At 44.4% G+C, this 18,632-nt stretch overlaps 1 protein-coding gene across 1 annotated transcript in view; it reads right to left on the reverse strand.

Annotated features, from left to right (window-relative positions):
• Nucleotides 1-18,632, reverse strand: part of LOC119381750 (uncharacterized) — a 29,704-nt gene that overhangs the window by 1,578 nt on the left and 9,494 nt on the right. Inside the window, exons 5-12 of the mRNA XM_037649516.2 lie at nucleotides 18,279-18,472; nucleotides 17,247-17,365; nucleotides 15,364-15,485; nucleotides 14,088-14,238; nucleotides 13,032-13,122; nucleotides 4,269-4,423; nucleotides 2,511-2,621; nucleotides 713-845 (exon numbers count right to left, since the gene is read on the reverse strand). Of these exons, the coding sequence (XP_037505444.1) occupies nucleotides 713-845; nucleotides 2,511-2,621; nucleotides 4,269-4,423; nucleotides 13,032-13,122; nucleotides 14,088-14,238; nucleotides 15,364-15,485; nucleotides 17,247-17,365; nucleotides 18,279-18,472 (1,076 nt within the window). The remainder of the gene's footprint in view (nucleotides 1-712; nucleotides 846-2,510; nucleotides 2,622-4,268; nucleotides 4,424-13,031; nucleotides 13,123-14,087; nucleotides 14,239-15,363; nucleotides 15,486-17,246; nucleotides 17,366-18,278; nucleotides 18,473-18,632) is intronic.

Consider the following 18,632-nt stretch of genomic DNA (forward strand, 5'->3'; position numbering starts at 1 on the left):
AAAGCATCGCATAGCACAATAAAAAAAAACTATCCTGCAGCACTGTCTAAAAATAGGCATTCACTCTTGCACAAATAGATCGAAGGGACACTGACTCATCCATCCCCCTTCTGTATGTGATACCTTAATCCCCTTCCCCCAGCGTAGGATAACAAACCGGACGCGCGTCTGGTTTCTTCCTCTCTCTCCTCCTCCTCCTCCTCAGGTGCTTCACGTGCTAACGTTTCCCAGCTTCTTCCTATCACACGCGTTTCTACGAACAGTGGTGCGCAGCCCCACGAAGCGCAATGGAACGGCAGGTGTGAACCCACGCCATTCTTAATCGATAATATCCGCTCCCTAAAGCGATCATTACCGCAGCGGCCGTGTCTCCTCTCGTTTTTTCTTCCTTGTCTCAGTTGCGCCTATCATAAAGTTGTTCTCTCTCTCTCTCTCTCTCTCTCTCTCTCTCTCTCTCTCTCTCTCTCTCTCTCTCTCAGTTGCACCACAAATATTTCGTTAAGCTATGCACCAACTCACCCAACATTACACTCTGCTAAAACGGTTATTTACGATTCCTTTAGCTTCTCACTGCTTAAGCGTTAGGGCGACCGGCAAAATCTGTCGGTAAACCAACAAATGGGCGAATGTATCTAATTCTAAGGACGACGTTTACGTCCCATTAATAATTTGCGAAGTGCGCAAAGTGAGTTGGTGAACCAAAATTACTGACCAGAAAAGAAGTTTGTGCGGCAGCTTCTGACGTCTTGTAAATCGACCACACCACACGGGGTTTTCCAGATGCCAGGTCGGTGGTCTGCGTCGGTGCGTCCTTCTTCCCCGGTTCTTCCGGTGAAAACGAAAGCCTGCGGTGAGTTACGTAAGCTAGTGAAAATCTTGCATTGAGCACAACGTGCGCAACTACTATTGCTTACTCCGTGCTGTTGGCATCCGAAGATCAAGCGCCACGTGTGGTTCGTAGCACGTTACCTTTACGCGTGCTAATATAGCTGTTTATATAGTTTTCTCAGAACGACGGAATGTTTACCCACTTGGCAGACAGGCCATTGTATAAACCAGGTTACTTAAGCCTAAGCAACAATAATTTACCCGCCACGGTGGTCTAGTGGTTATGGCGCTCGACTTCTGACACGCAGGTCGAGGGATTGAATCCCGGCTGCGGCGGCCGCATTTTGATGGAGCCTGGAGAAATGCTTTAGGCCCGTGTACTTAGATTTAGGTGCACCTTAAAGAGCCTCAGGTGATCGGAATTTCCGGAGTTTTCCACTACGGCGTATCTCATAATCATATCGTGGTTTCGGGACGTTAAATCCCAACAATTATTCTTGAGGAATAATAATTTGTGGGGTTTTACGTCCCAAAACCACCATATAATATTTAGAGACACTGTAGGTTCCTTAACGTGCGCGTAAATTTAAGCACACGGACCTCTAGCATCTCGCCTCCATGGAAATGGGCTGCCGCCGCCGCCGGGATTCGCTCCCGCGTCCTTCGGGTCGGCAGTCGAGCCACGTAACTACTAGACAACTGTGGCGGGTGTTAAGCTTGAAGGCTCGTTAATTGGGTGGTCTCCGTGTAATCTCTGGTTGCGCTTTCACGAATGTAAATGCGCACCAGAATTTGATAACTGCGGAGTATTATACAAGCATAAGGATGAAGAAACGCGTGTTATGCCTGATGCTGGGCATATTTTTGTTAACTGATATGAAGTAGAAGAAAATGGCGCACAGATAAGGCGCCGTCTACTTCTTAGCTCTTGTGTGGATCGAGCATACAACACAAGAAGTAAACATACCAATAGTAGTTCGTGAAACATAAACACACGAGCACACATATGTAAAACACGCACACATATATCAAACAACATCGTAACGTAAAAGGTGACCGAAAGGCCGTGAATATCGGCGGACGCGCGTGCGTCAGCCAGCCTTCGATTAGCTTGCCTAACATGAAATGTCGCGCTTAAACAGCGATCGCGCGCATCGACCCGAACGTGCCCTAGACTGAAGGGTAACGCTGCTACCCTGAGCATGCGCAAATAACTTTCGTGCCTACGTTCTCTTACACCGCAATGAGACCTTAAAGCTGACAGTTGGCGTTTGTGTCATCTATCTTATCTTCTCTTGTGTCATGGTATGTACAGACGGGTCCACTGTTAAAGGGAACACTTGCGTGCAGGGCATGTTTGGATTTCGCTCTCTTGCAAAAACATAGTGGATTAGAATTGCGTAAGACTACTGATGGTTGACAGTTCTGCCTCTTTTTGACCGACTCGTGCAGTGCATGAACAATGTTTCCCTGTCAACTTGCTGTTAGAGGGTCAGCGAAATGGAAGGTGCTCATTGGAGTGTTCTCTTTAACAGTGGACCGTACTGTATGTCTAACGTTCTCTACGATAACTCGCCCGCTTTGATAAAATTGCTTTTTGATAAACGAGAGATTAGTTGGCAAATCATTTCTGGGAGAAGCACTTTCTCTTTCTGGCCCGGCGATCTAGAATGGTTACTCACACTTGCGGTCTGTGAAGGGCATTTGCCGACGAGTGGTGCGGCCTCGGCACCTTCAAACTGCTGGTCCTTCTCATTGCAGTTGCAGATGGAGGGACACGCTGCCTGCGGAGGCTGCGCCAAAAGCGCGTGGAAAAGGAAAGAATAGGGAAAAAAGACATGTTTCGATGTTCTTTCTTTGTTACGCTATTTTTTATCAGCTTTCATTTCGTTTTTGCAAATACAGAACGGCGCTGTGCTCGTATAGGTTAAATGGTGTAAAACGTCCAGTAAAGAAAAAAAGTTAGGAATAAGGGATCGAAATTTTGGACAAATAAAAGGGCATTGTATACCGCCTGCTAGTGCATGACAAATGTGGCGTTAAGTCGACTTCCTTACAGTCACGGCTATGCTCACTCGGCAGTGTCCTGCGGTCATTCGTTCACTAGTACTTTTATGCTTTAGGACTCGTGTCTAATTTTTTGTGACGTTTTGCATAGACGCCGTTCTCGGCTGAGTGACGTACAGCCAATCGTAAATTATCCGGTTCTTGCCTATCACTTCTTTTCGCCAGTTCCACCCACGGTGTTTACATCCTCGCTCAAGTTATTCAAAACATTATGTACTTTCATTAACATCGTATAACTGATACCGAAAGCGTGCGTGGCAGAGTAGTCATAAGTTCTGTTTCATGCTTTAAAGCAAAGCTTGATGTGCGAGAACTCTTAACTGCGCGCAACTGGAGACAGTTATTTTCACTTCCACAATGTCCATTTTAGCTTTACATCGTCTCCACTCACTCGTCCACGGCAAGTACTGGAACACAACCGTAGTTGGAGCTTGAACACCTGGCATCAGAACTGCTGAGGACGGTTTATGATAGCAAGCGATGTCTGTAATCACACACTGAACACGACGCTTTGGGGTATGAGCTTAAGTATGTAGTCCCGTTATACTGACAAGGATCTGGCGCTCTTTGTCTGTTTTTAGCCTTTTCACTAGAAACAGAGAGAGAGAGGTGCAAGGGATAGAAAGGAAGGCTAATCAGGCTTAAAGGGGCCCTGCAATATTTTTCCAAATAACCATCGAATGGCTTCATTAAAAGAGTTTGTTGCTTCACAAGTCTACCGCCGCAAAAATTTTTAGGATCCGTCAAGTACGAGCGGAGTTACAGAGATTTGTCGCACGCCGTAATTGCTTTCTCTCTTCTCTCGTCCCGACGACCGCGGTGGAAGTTACGTCACGGGAAAGAAATTACGTCACGCGCGCGTCATGACCTTGAGCACTTTTTCTTTTCTTTATCTTCGAAAGCGCGGCCTACTTTCAGTGTGATCGCGAGCGTGGGCACGTGGCGGCCTCCCGCGGCAGCCTCGGTGACTATGCAGCTCACGATGCTCAAATTAGACAATGACTATGAATTTGGGTATATGGCGTGGTCATTTGGGTATATGGCAGCATTTGTAAAAAGAAGAGCGAACGATCTATAGCTGACTGAAAATTAATTATAAATTTCAGGCTGCGTGCTGCGCTAGAAAGTTTGGCTCGCGTGTTCTCAGAAGTTTCGACTACCGATCGGCAGCGTTTTCTGAAGATGCTGAAAAAGTGTTGCAGGACCCCTTCAAGCCATTTGGCTACCCCGCCATCGTGAAAGCGAAGGAAGACCGAAAGAGGATGAGGGAAAAAATGGCGTTCGGTGTTCCGTTTTTTTCGGAAAAAAAAGGACGTCAGGTCATAATTGTACTGAGAAGCATAACTGGCGAAAATTGCTCACAGACAACCCACCTGCCATAAACCTTCTTAGCCGCTGCTTTTTCAAGGGCGCTGTCGAGGATGTCCCCGATTTTCTTCTTCATGTTGTCCAACTCTTTCTGGGCCTCCTTGAGGTCTTCATCTGAACACGGCTTTCCTGGACTGTCGATGTGGTTTACTTCGGAGGGCTGTAACGATGGATCGAAAAGCACAGAGACATGTTGCAGGCTATGTTTTAGGAAGTGATAGTCTAGAATCGGCGTACAGAAATAGCCAAACTGCTTCATGGCATTGGCCTCATTCACCGTGCCGAAATTCCTCGATGCCAGTATTAGACTGTCTTGCTGGTACATTGTAAGCGGCACGATCATAAAACTTCGAAAAAGAAGTGACAAAAAGACATTACTTTGATTCCTTTTTGCTCTGTTATTTACAAATTTCCTTTTTGTTAGGATGCTTATACTATTATATCCCAGTCAGAAGAAGCACTTTCGAACCCTGATTTTTCATTCCCGGTTGGCTCCGCAGTCACTTTTACAGGATAATTGATGGTAGCGCAGGCCAAAGACACGGACAAAAGAAGGCACATGAGACACCACAGCGCTAACTTTCAATAACTATTTTATTACCAGCTGATCCCGCTAGTATATGTACTCTCTCACGGTCATACGTCACGTGTGCATAGCTCTGACACCCATAAAATTGTAACCTACACGCATACATCACAAACACGACAACACTGTATCAAACGCATTTTTCTTATAGTGCTTATCCACAAAACAGTTTATCGCGAATACATGTAATCTAGTTCCTTATTTGACAACACCACTGACGGACTGCTCACACTAGCGTCACCAAACGCTGAAATCCTGCTGGCCTCCATTATCAATCGCGTCATCTCGCACCTACTCCTCCTCATGATGGCCGTTTCTTTAAACCTAGGTCTACACTTACATGTGTGACAATGCAGGGAAAGGAAACCGTCAGGAGCAACGCTACTTACTTTGTTATTATGTTCGCGCAATTTATCATTTATGCATCTACCGGTCTGTCCGATGTCGGACTTTCCACAAGTAAGTGGAATCCGGTAGACGACACACGTGCTGCATTCAACAAATTTGTTTCGATGCTTCTTTTCGCATACCGTTTCTGTTATCTTGTCTGGTCTTGTGTTTCTGCATAGGCTCACCAATTTATTAGGGGCTGAAAGAACTACCTTTGTTTCACATTTTTCCGCAATCTTCTTTATTCTATGAGAGAACTTATGTATGTACGGAATGACAGCAAAGTTCCTCCTGCTTGGGCTCGCCCTATCCTCCTCCTCGGAACCTTTCTTTCGCGCTTCTCTATGTAACCCTTCTGCAACCGACACGACGAGGTTCTTAGGATACCCGGCATCGCTTAACCTCGAGACCTGCTGTCTGAAGCTATCATGCATTAGGCACTGGCATGACTTCTTGAGTGCCTCACTCAAGCACATCTTCGCAATTTCCCGCTTGACAAGTTTTGTGTGCTCGGAATCAAACTGTAACAGCGGCTTATTTGCTCTGGGTCCATAACGCCAGCACGTCTTTTCATCAGAGAACACAAAGTTAATGTCAAGAAATCTAATTCTTCCGCCGCATGGCATTTCAAAAGTCACTTCAAGTGGGTTAAGAAGTCCTGCATATTTCTTAACCCACTTCAAGTGGGTTAAGAAGTGACTTTTGAAATGCCATGCGACGGAAGAATTAGATTTCTTGACATTAACTTTGTGTTCTCTGATGAAAAGACGTGCTGGCGTTATGGACCCAGAGCAAATAAGCCGCTGTTACAGTTTGATTCCGAGCACACAAAACTTGTCAAGCGGGAAATTGCGAAGATGTGCTTGAGTGAGGCACTCAAGAAGTCATGCCAGTGCCTAATGCATGATAGCTTCAGACAGCAGGTCTCGAGGTTAAGCGATGCCGGGTATCCTAAGAACCTCGTCGTGTCGGTTGCAGAAGGCTTACATGGAGAAGCGCTAAAGAAAGGTTCCGAGGAGGAGGATAGGGTGAGCCCAAGCAGGAGGAACTTTGCTGATTCCGTACATACATAAGTTCTCTCATAGAATAAAGAAGATTGCGGAAAAATGTGACACAAAGGTAGTTCTTTCAGCCCCTAATAAATTGGTGAGCCTATGCAGAAACACAAGACCAGACAAGATAACAGAAATGGTATGCGAAAACAAGCATCGAAACAAATTTGTTGAATGCAGCACGTGTGTCGTCTACCGGATTCCACTTACTTGTGGAAAGTCCGACATCGGACAGACCGGTAGATGCATAAATGATAAATTGCGCGAACATAATAACAAAGTAAGTAGCGTTGCTCCTGACGGTTTCCTTTCCCTGCATTGTCACACATGTAAGTGCAGACCTAGGTTTAAAGAAACGGCTGTAGCGAAGCCTTTGAGTTGAGTAAGGGGTTGCGCTCTCTATAGCCTTCAGTTTCAGTTTCAGTTTCAGTTTATTGAACGTATTTGAATGGGGGTTACATATGGGGAGAAGTATACAGAAAGAGGTCCCTTAGTGCGAACACTGCAATGGGACCTCTTGTTATAGAATACATAAGAAAATAAAATCATGAGCAGAAATAGCGCCAAACAAGGATAGAATGTGCACAAAATAACAGGAGAGGCATTATGGTATGCGAAGACGATTTACACTATTTGACACTGAAAATACAAGAAAGGTAGCAAAATAAGTAAGAGCTAACAATGTGTAATGATGCTATCTTTAGGATAGTATATTATTAAATATTTCACATGAAAAAGAATGCAATGAAAGTGAATAAAGAATACATGAAGCATTGTGAAAGCGGCGATGAAGTAACGACAGTGATTAAATATAGTTCAATTATCCAAAGGATGGTTCAGAAAAAGGCGAACGGAATGTTTGAAAGCATATAAAGAGGGCGATGTTTTGGCTTCCAAAGGCAGAGTGTTCCACACCTTGATTGCGGAGAAGCTTACTGTTTTTTGTCCATAGTTTGTGCGAGCCTTGGGCGGAAAAATATTGCTTTGAAGGGAGAAACGTGTATTATTAGAGGAAGTCGTAAATTTCTTGCCTACGACATACAGCAGATTCGGATTACGTACCATGCGGTAGGCAATTACGGCTAAGTTAAAGACGATAATATTTGAAATGGGAAAGATATTTAGTGAAGAGAATAGTGGAGCCGAATGAGCGTGATAATTACTGTGCGTTATTATACGGAGAGCCTGTTTTTGAATATGCGCTAATGGGCTTAAGTAAGTTTTATATGTAAGTCCCCAAGATTCAATGCAGTAGTTGAAATGACTATGAAGGAACGCAAAATAGAGAGAAGTTAGAGTAGGGAGCGCAAAATATTGGCGGGCTCTGAGCAGAACACGAATGCCATAGGCGGTCTTTCTTTTTATTTGGTTAATATGTTCATTAAAGTTCAAGAAACAGTCAAGTTCGATGCCGAGAAATGTACACTTGTCAGATGGGAATATTTCATGGTTATTGACATACACTGGTAGTGCGTTATCACGTTTTTTCGACCGAGAACTGAAAATGACATACTTTGTCTTAGATGGGTTAATAACAAGCTTGTTTTTATGGCACCAACTAATGACGCTCTGAAGATCACTGTTTAGCTGGGAGGTTAGGGCAGGAATGGAGTCATGTGCAGTGAAAATGGTGGTGTCATCAGCGTAAAGCAAGCATTCTGTGTGAGGTGATAAACAGTCTGCCAGGTCATTTATGTAGATGAGAAATAAAAGAGGACCTAATATAGATCCTTGTGGGACTCCTATATTGATAGTTTTGGAGTCCGAGAGCACGCCTGAAATAGATACAACTTGTGTACGGTTCAGTAAGTAACTAGAAATGAATTCTCGTGAAGGGCCAGTTACACCATAAGAAGAGAGCTTGTTTATGAGAATAGCGTGGTCGATCGAATCAAAGGCTTGACTGAAGTCAATGAAGACTGATCCAAAGAACTTCCCGTCATCAATTGTATTCCTGATATTTTCAGTAAGAGCAACTAGCGCGAGATTAGTGGAAAGCCCTTGACGAAAACCAAATTGATGGGGTGATAAGAGCTGAAATTTTTCGAGGTAACTTGTGAGACGACTGGAAAATAGTTTTTCAACAACCTTACTGAAAAAAGGAATAATAGCGATGGGCCTATAATTATTTATGACTGATTTATCACCTTTCTTATGAACAGGTACTACCTTGCTTTTCTTTAGTTCGGAAGGAAAGATGGAGTGCTTAAAGAATAAGTTCACGATATGGGCAAAAATAGGGGCAATGACATCAACAATGTCCTTTATGTGTCTAGCGGATATGTTGTCAAGCCCAGCGCTAGTTATTTTAAGATTCAAGATCGTGTTGCGAACTTCAACTGGACAGGTTGGAAAAAGATAAAAAGATTGCAATGGACGCCGACTGTCGTTAATGCACGATTGCCCGGATTGAGTGGTGATACCAGAAAAATACTGACTGAAAGCATTTGCAATGGCATCAGAAGTGCGAAGGGTCTTTCCATCGTGACATATTTCAGTAACACTTGTTGCAGATTTATTTTTATTTAGAAATGAGTTAAGTATTCGCCACTGCTTTCCCGTATTTTTACCAGCTTGGATTATTAAATTTTCATAGTGATCTCGTTTCGCTTTTTTTAATATGAGGTTTAATGTATTGCTGTATTTCTTGCAACGTTCTTTTAAAGCCAGATTAAAAGGTTTTTTCTTCGATTTTCTGTATAGGTTGTCTTTCTTTCGTAGACAGGCGAGAAGTCCTGGTGTTAACCAAGGGTTCGAGGGAGATGAATGCTTTCTTCGGCACAAAACATTAGACGTTGAGGAAGTTATCGCATCGGATATAAGGGAAGAAAATTCCCTGTAAGCGGTCTCAGGGTCAGTACAAGAGGTAACGTGGGACCAGTTTATTACACCTATTGAATCAGTAAACTTCTTTTTGTCAAAGACCGACTTGGAGAAGCAAGTATTTGAAGGAGTGGCCACGCGATGAAAGCGAAGCGCCACGGGGAAGTGGTCAGTAATATTGGCACGAATGATAAAAGCCTCGGGAGGAGTAAGAAGATTCGTTAGGGCGTGATCAATTAAAGTACCAGGAGTGTTTCCCACACAGCGGGTGGGTTCGTTTAAGAGCGAATCAAGGCCATATCCAAGAAAAGTGTTTATATATAGACTAGAACTTGAATAATCCAAAATATTGATATTGATGTCACCCATGATGACTATATATTTGTTTTCTTGCGTGAGTGAATGAAGCAAGACGTCAAGGGCGGAGCAAAAGTTCGGCACGGAAGAGCTAGGTGAACGATATATGCAACCGAGTACAATTTTGCGCGAGTTGCTATTGAAATCAGGACTATCAATTTCTACCCAAACTGCTTCACAATCGGGTACATCAAGAACCAGGTCAGTTCTACGTTTGTAGCTAACATTGTTAGATATGAATATCGCGGCGCCCCCATGACACGAGGACGCACGATGATTGTACTCTGCATTGTAGTTCGGAAAGCAAAACAAATTTCTATCCGAGTCGGTAAGCCAAGTCTCGGAAACACAGATTATCGAAAACGGAAAGCGAAGAGAGCAAAAAAGGGCCTGATAATCATCGAAGTGTTTGCGGAGACTGCGCGCGTTAAAATGAATGATCGAGTTATAGGTCTGAGATGATAAAGACTGAAGGTTATCAGTGGCAATGTAAGGCATTGTGACGTCACGATATGAGAAGAGCTTAGTTTGAGAATACGCTTAGATCAGCTTCGTCTCGAATTCGAAATACACGGCTGTCAGTGGTTTTGCGGGCCTTGATCTGACAGTCATCCGTCCACAAAAATTGCCATTTTCTTTCTTTCTTCAGATTAAGGGCCATTGCGAAAATTTTCTTGTTTTGCTGGGTCAGGTGATCATTTATGTATACGGGCCGAGCATCATTTCCTGAAAAGCCAAGATCGCTAGTCTGCAACCGTGCCTTTCGTGCCTTGCTTATGAATTCAGCCTTCTTTGATCTAGAACAAAAGCGTGCTATGAGATGTTTTGTATTTGAGCTTGAGGGTACGCGATGAACTATGTCAACATCAGAGTCAGAAAGGGGGCATTGAATTTTGTTACCAATGCTCTGAAGAATTGCTCGGCAGCTTTCACCCTGAGTGCACGGAACTCCTTTGATTTCTATGTTATTTTTACGGGAGTATTGTTCCATCTCAGCAATTCTCTTTTCGAGTTCAGAGTTCCGAGCACTCAAAGTCTTATTTTCAGCTAGCAAATGTTTCTGGTCAGCCTTCAGTTTTTCAACTGTTTCATTGAGGAAGTTCACACTCATTTTGAACTCGTCGATTTCTTTTTTCAACTTTTCTATCGATTGATTTGGGAGAGCATCCATCCGTGATATAGCGCGGGAAACAACATCCTCAACGACTGCACTAAGTTTCCCCTGCAACACATTTTCTAACACTTCTAAACGTTTTGCAAGCTCAGCGCACGTAGGCATCACGAGGTTGTACAAAGCTCTAGAAGCAGCAGCAGAAGCGGCGTAAAACAAGAGAATATATAAAGAAGGTGGGATGCACACCTGTAGGTAGAGTACAATTTAGTATGCCATTCGTAGCCACCACCGCTGCTGCTAAACTGGCTGGCTGAGGGAACTTGCAGGGCCTTTTATCCAGCAGCGAAGCGCTACGAGTCGATGATCTGCGCAGGTTATAATGATGTGCTGAGGAGTGCCACCGGAAACCTTCACGCAGGCGCAGGTTTTGCGGATCCAAGATTATGAGCACGGGGGTTGAGGCCAAACCGCTGTCTTGATCGGTGTGTCGAATCCACCTGTAGGTAGAGTACAATTTAGTATGCCATTCGTAGCCACCACCGCTGCTGCTAAACTGGCTGGCTGAGGGAACTTGCAGGGCCTTTTATCCAGCAGCGAAGCGCTACGAGTCGATGATCTGCGCAGGTTATAATGATGTGCTGAGGAGTGCCACCGGAAACCTTCACGCAGGCGCAGGTTTTGCGGATCCAAGATTATGAGCACGGGGGTTGAGGCCAAACCGCTGTCTTGATCGGTGTGTCGAATCCACCTGTAGGTAGAGTACAATTTAGTATGCCATTCGTAGCCACCACCGCTGCTGCTGCTTGGGCTCTTCCCGCTCGCGCTCTGAGCTCGTGTTCTTGCTTGACTGTCGCCATTGAGCATCGTCGCCGATTGCCGTCTAATAAACACCTCAACACGGCCATTATGAGTAGGAGTAGGTGCGAGATGACGCGATTGATAATGGAGGCTAGCAGGATTTCAGCGTTTGGTGACGCTGGTGTGAGCAGTCCGTCAGTGGTGTTGTCGAATAAGGAACTAGATTACATGTATTCGCGATAAACGGTTTTATGGATAAGCACTATAAGAAAAATGCGTTTGATACAGTGTTGTCGCGTTTGTGATGTACGCGTGTAGGTTACAATTTTATGGGTGTCAGAGCTATGCACATGTGACGTATGACCGTGAGAGAGTACATATACTAGCGAGATCAGCTGGTAATAAAATAGTTGTTGAAAGTTAGCGCTGTGGTGTCTCATGGGCCTTCTTTTGTCCGTGTCTTTGTCCTGCATTACCATCAATTATCATGCAACCATACCAACAAGCCCAAATCGCCACTATCATCCACTTTTACAGCCTGCGCGCAGACGAACCAATCGCGATTCAAAAAGTTGGAGTGCGATCGCGTTTGGTAATGATCAAAAATACCTGGTGTGACAGCGGCTCTAGCCAAGGCAGCTCGTCAGGTATTTCACGTTCATAACGAATGCAAACACCACTGGGCACTTGGTCTCGGTTCCCATGACAAGGTGAGCACATGCTTGCCGCGCTTGACGTCGCACTAACCAATTTTGTGCACTCCGAGTAATGAATAAACTTTTTTTTTTGGTATCATCCCGAGTGCACCGATATGTACATTACGTTCGGGGGTTCCAAAGGCCGAAATCCTTTGGCAGATTACGCTGCAAACTCACTACTGTTAATTTTAAGCTTCTACCTCACGAAGCCCGATGGACGATCAAGGTAGTGTCGCGGGGTCGTGACGTAGACGAAGGTAGCAGTGCAATGGACCAGTTACATAATAATAACAAAAGAAGCGCTCGTGGCATTATAAACATTTGTGGAAGATACTTAGGCCGGTGCTTTGGTGAATTTACTGCGATAACTCAGTGATTCAGTCTTTTAACCTATTCAATATCGGAACTAGTTGCAGGCCAGAGAAAGAGATGCAGTTTGAATTATTTTACTTAAAATGGTTCCACAACTGCAAATAAAAACCATTGCAACAAAAATTTTATTTTCAAAAGGTAAGAATGGGTGTCCACAAACGGCGACATTAATTGCAAGCGTGGTAAAACACCCCCATGACTGCGTATTCTGGGTTTCAGTGCTTTAAATATTTTTGGATGGTTGCCAAAGACCAAGAGCATAACGTTTGTTCACGTTACTTTGTATGAAAAAAAAATATTAATTGCGCGACTTTATGTAGTTGGGCTTAAGCAGCCTCACGATGTGCGAGCTTCTCATCGTCGTGTCCTTACGTGTACACACCAACCGCTAATGTTGACTTCTGCTGTTCACTCTTAGAGTATGGGTAAAGGACACACTGGGCCACGAAGCCGCAAGTTTTCAATGACATTTAGCAGTTTGCGGGTGTGTAGTTTGCTTAAGAAGTCATGTCCACGAACGTGAATGCGGGTAGGGAAGAAGTTAAGTCGTCCAAGAGGTCTAACACCCTTATGCTTACCTCGTCAGAAAGCAATGATGTAGAGACACTTTCCTGTGCGCTTGTTGCCGTCTTTTCTTCGGCCGATTCAGCCGTCGTGGTTGATTCGAGGCTGACGGGCGGGTCATGCAATTTAGCACACACGGCAATGAAGAAACGAGTACGTTCGTACAAAGTTTGCGACACAGTACACTGGCGCGTGCGGTAGCTCCAGAAAAACTGTGCGCAACAAATACATTCTTGTTTAAAAATGTGCATGCCATGACTGTAAACTTGATTTCGTCCTTCTACTCCTATGTGAGACCACGCCAGTGCTTTCTTGATTCCATAAATCCAGATTTCTTGAAATCCAGGCTAAGCAAACTGGTCACAAAGAAAATTCTTTCTTTCTTTCTTTCTTTCTTTCTTTCTTTCTTTCTTTCTTTCTTTCTTTCTTTCTTTCTTTCTTTCTTTCTTTCTTTCTTTCTTTCTTTCTTTCTTTCTTTCTTTCTTTCTTTCTTTCTTTCTTTCTTTCTTTCTTTACGGCTGCTCGTGTAAGTGTACGCATATACCTAAGGACTTACATAAGCACGTTCATCTTTGTTCTACAACAAAGACAAATATACTGCGAAGTACGTACAAGCGCGTGTAAAACAAATCAGCAATGGTAAGCGCGTATGGAGTGGTAGCGCGTACAAAGACGAAAAAAAATATTGCATAGAACTTTAGCCGATATATGAAGTCTACGATGAGGCAGCTCATTGTTTAGAGTTCCCCCAAAAAAATAGCAATCGCGTTTGAACTTGAAAAGCAGCCGATCTCTTTCTGCATTAATTATCCCTTATTCCGAACTTCATAATCCTGTGACGACGCACACCACTTTGCATTTGATGGCTGCGTGCTTGCTTCTGTTCTGCGTTACGTTGTTGGAAATTAAACATGCGCGCAACGCAAGCTACTGCACTGCGTGGTGATTACGGCTTTATATTTTACTTGCTAGGCGTGCGGAACATCCCGTGCATATACCTCAGGACTTACATAATCACGCGGACATCGAACCAGTAAAGCAAATACAATGGTAATATCCAAGTCCCTTACGAGGTGTCGCTGTCGCTATCCAAATCCCCTTGATGAACATCCATCTGCAAGTTCTTACGAGGTAGCGGCAGGGGGCAGTCCGCCGAGTCTAATGGAGGCGGAGGCACGTGATCGAATAAGCCTCCTTTGATCTCGTCCAAGCCTGGACTGACTGCGTCGTGATAGAAAGAGCTGGGTCACTGTGGAGCTTTGTCACACCGTAAGGCTGCAAGAGTGTGCAGCTTATATATAGCGTGGGGAAGTATCAAATGAGATCTGTGCCGTTTCATTTCTGCTTGCTAGCGCGTGCCCTGTACAGACGGGTCCACTGTTAAAGGAGAACGCGCGTGCAGGGCATGTCCGGATGTCGTTCTCTTGCAAAATCAAAGGCTTAGATTTGCGTAAGACTACTGATGGTTGACAGTTCCGACTCATTTTGACAGACTAGTGCCGTGTAGGAACAATGTTTCCTTATCCACTTGCTGTTAGAGGGCCACCTATATAAAAGGTGCTCAATCGAGTGTTCCGTTCAACAGTGGACCGTACTGTACATATGTTCATGCAGCACATGATATAGACGAGAGATGCACAATGTGCTGCGTTAGAGATCAGTTGAGGAGGGAATCATCTTAAACTAAATCCCAAAAGAAAAAAAAAACTTGACGACAGCGGGCCCACGAAACCACATGAGCCGAATTAAAAGCGAAATGGGAAGTCAATAAAGCCAGGAGGAATTGTACATTAACGCTCTCCGATGCGTACCCCATTATAATAATTTACTTAGGACGTGGATCATCTTTACTTGAAAGCGCCGTGCACACATGGCAGTTTCTTACGTGATTTTATCTCGCTCAGGCGAGTTCACTTTAGAATTTGTTGAATGAAACCAGGGGCGTAGCCAGAAATTTTTTTCGGGGGGGTTCAACCATACTTTATGTATGTTCGTGCGTGTGTTCGTATGTGTGCGTGTATATATACACAAGCAAAACTGAAAAATTTAGAGGGGGGGGGTGTTCTTTAGACTCTTGAGAGAAATGCCTCAAGACGGCATTGTTTCATTCAGGGGCGTAGCCAGGGGGGGGGTGGGGTTGAACCCCCCAACCCACCCCCCCCTTGGCTACGCCCCTGAATGAAACAATGCCGTCTTGAGGCATTTCTCTCAAGAGTCTAAAGAACACACCGCCATGCCACTTTTGAGACAGATCATTCCCTAATACACCAAGTGGTTTGATTTCAATCTGCGACATTCTCGGGCATACAATAAATGCTCACGCATTCGTCAGGTGTGCCGTCGTACCTTCATCGTAATCAGGATTAACACGCAGTCTGCTGCTTGCAGCCGCTGATGCCCGCACTCCCCGGTCTGGTTCGTAAGCCTTGCTTACGAAATACTCGCTGAGATTCTTCGGCCTGGATCGTCTGCGGTAGCAAGTAAAAAAAAAAACTCATAACTTTGCCACTGAAATCTTCCCGAGCATTAAGTGCGATGTTACCAAACTCAGGAGACATCTTCTGCGTTGTCTAATAACGATCTCCCAAACTCGCCTCTAGTGTGGAAAACAAAGAGTTATTGCTAAGCCTGGCGGAGTGTAAGCTTCTTGTCAGGAAGCTCGTCAGAACGGTTCGCTCACTGACTCGCAGTAAGATGAAATCACGATTCCTGAAAATGTGCACAGGGTGGCGTCGCTTTAACGATGTTGAACAGGGCAAATGTTAAAATAGAGGGCGAGCTCTTTCGTGCAATGTGCTATACCCACGCATAATCAACTACAAATTGAATTTTATGTTTAATTCACGGGCACCGAGCGAGCATGTGAACTGGCAAAAAAGATGTGCCAAGCTGAGGGTACTTGCGACACGCTCGGCAGTGTATAGGATTGCTAAGTGGATTAATGGCTCGTGATGAAAAGAAGACGCCCTTGCTGCAGCGACCGTACCAGAGCTCAGCGATTTCCACAGCGAGCGACGCCGTAGTCGATGGTGCTGCTAATGAGAGGTCATCGTGCTATGAGCAACTTTTCGTGAGGCAACACGACGCAACTTAGTGCAAACCTAAACAGGACAAGCCTTGCCTGAGCTCCATCTCGCAACATAAGAGATCAACTTGTCCTTCTTTCTTATTTCATTCGCCTCCCGTGACATTTTAGATTTCGGTAGCGTACCGAAGGCTCGTGAGCTTCCCTTAAACAGTAAATGGTAGAACGGTAAAAATGAACGAATTGTTCGATCACGGCCGTAGAAACAGCTCCCCTGTCGTAGTGTAGATTCACGTGTACAGACTTCGAGTTCTTCACCAGTAAGAAATCCCGATAAATTGTGAATAAGCTTTCGTTAAGTGTACGCTTCCCCCTCCTAACAAAATTAGATCTCCCCATTTATTATCCCCATGCATTGCCAGTCACGCTGAAAGCGACATCTGTTGCGCGCGATCTCGCATGCCCTACACATCAGCGGCTCTGTTGCAATCCCTATGAAAGAAAATGCGATCGCAGTGGCACTATGCTAAGGTACAAGTTAATTGCGCAAAAAGTCAAGTCTGTACTCAAACTATGCCTAAGATAACTTGTTTCGAAGTGCCCCGTGTGAAGGCATTCGTGACAGCCGATGAAGTTTCAGACTGTCTGCTTCTTCTTTATTTTTCTTATGCACAATTTGCTATGTGCAGTTTTACGTATATTCGGCCATGAGTTCGGACGATTATTTCATTTGTAGTTTCATAACACTGCCTTTACAGTGTGAAAGCTCTCTTGTTTATTCATATTTTTTTTTTCTTTGAGCTCAAGCCAATCGCAGTTGGGTACTAATGTGCAAGCGTCGCAATACTGCAAGTGAATTGCTTCCGTTAATTCCATAGGAATTTCTAGTTTGAGTGGAAGTCTTGTGCACATATATTTGCAATGCACGCTAGATACCAAGAGCATGGCGCGGTAAGTGTGGAATACAAATGTTTTGCGCGAGGATGCAATCGTCAAGTCAACGTAACAGTTTAAATTGCGCTTAGGCTGAGTGAACCAACTTCGAGTGTTTCTAACGTCCAGGGTATTTTTACTCGTTTATGTTAACTTTTCGTTCCTTTCTTTCATCATGTTCGGTAACTCTGCTCTTGGACTTGCTACGAGCAAAGCTTGAGAGCTCCTCTTCGATAATGTCCCTACTCTATTCAAGTGACGCATTACTTACGTTGTTAGCACGTCTGATTCCACCGGAGGCGCTGACGGCACATGCATGGGGCTTGTGAACACGTCCTTGTAGGTTTTTTCACCGAGCGATCCGAACTTTCCGGCAGACTCTTCAAACATCTATAACACAGAACCATGGCCGGCACACAACGCGAGTTGCTCTACTATATGCAAATGACGGACAACGTTGCACTCTGAGTTACAAAGCTTTGATTTCCTGCATATGTAGGTGTTTGCTTACGCTTCTAACCATTATTTCTATTAGAGCGGCGAACTTTGATGCCTTTAAGTACGTTTCCAAGTGTGTTTTTAAGAGTATGCAAGAACTTAGTAATCCAAACTTCTTTCCCAGGGCATATTCATTAAGCAAGGAAAACATACGCGACGTTTGGAATATGCTAACTGCAATTGTCTGTGTAGGTTTAAGTGTAATGACGGCGTGGAAAGCGAAATAGCGAGAGTTGTGTGTAAAAAAAAAAAAGACGTTTACGTACATGTGGTGCAACAACAAATTGTTAATTTCAAGTACGCTGTGCAGAGAGACAGTTTAAGAGAAAGCAAGGAGAGAAAGAGTTAAAAAAAAAAAAGACGAGCGTATGGTTTGTTACCCCGCTGGGACTGAGTGAAAGTGGAAATAGAGAGAGGGGGAAAAAGGAGTTAGCAAGAGTGCTAACGCAGCGGAACACTCTGAAAGAAACCTCTGAAAGCGAGGTTATGCATGATTATACAACATTCATCTTTACTGACCAGGTTTTTCCGAAGCAAATGACACCAACTTTCTTTGTGGTAACATTTAATGTTCTACTAAATGAGCCCTTTTTATAAGGTGTAACATTACAATTTGCTGATATCGCATTCATTCCTTCGCCCTTAGGGCGAAACTTTGAGTTGCTGTTTTTTTTTTTCTCATTCGCAGTGTCACGTCACCGCAATGTTGGTGACATCACTATCTCAGTTTCATACAGTCGGGCTCACAACCTGAACGGGTGCACCACTCACACCAGCGAAGAAAAACTAAGTCCGGTAAACTTACTTTACGCCTATTGGCTCGGCCGTAAGAGCGAACAGAGCCGGAATCGCTGAACGGACTGCGATGCACTTTCGGTCGGCAGCACTTGCAGTAAAGCACCAAGAACAGCAAGACGAGGGCAAAGATGGACACCAGAACACCTGCTACTATCCATGCCAGCCGCGAGACTGACTCTGTTTTCGTTGGCTTCACGTAAGCTGGAAGGTATAGTCAGGCAGGCAAGTAGATCAGTCACGCATGCAGCTTTGTAGACAACCAGGAAATACAGTCAGACATCGTTGTAACAAAGTCGCGTCTAACACGAAAAAACCCTCGCTATATCTGAAAATTCGTTATAAGCGCGTATTCTCTAACGTT

The sequence above is a fragment of the Rhipicephalus sanguineus genome, chromosome 2 (genome assembly GCF_013339695.2).
Source record: "Rhipicephalus sanguineus isolate Rsan-2018 chromosome 2, BIME_Rsan_1.4, whole genome shotgun sequence".
NCBI lineage: Eukaryota > Metazoa > Arthropoda > Arachnida > Ixodida > Ixodidae > Rhipicephalus > Rhipicephalus sanguineus.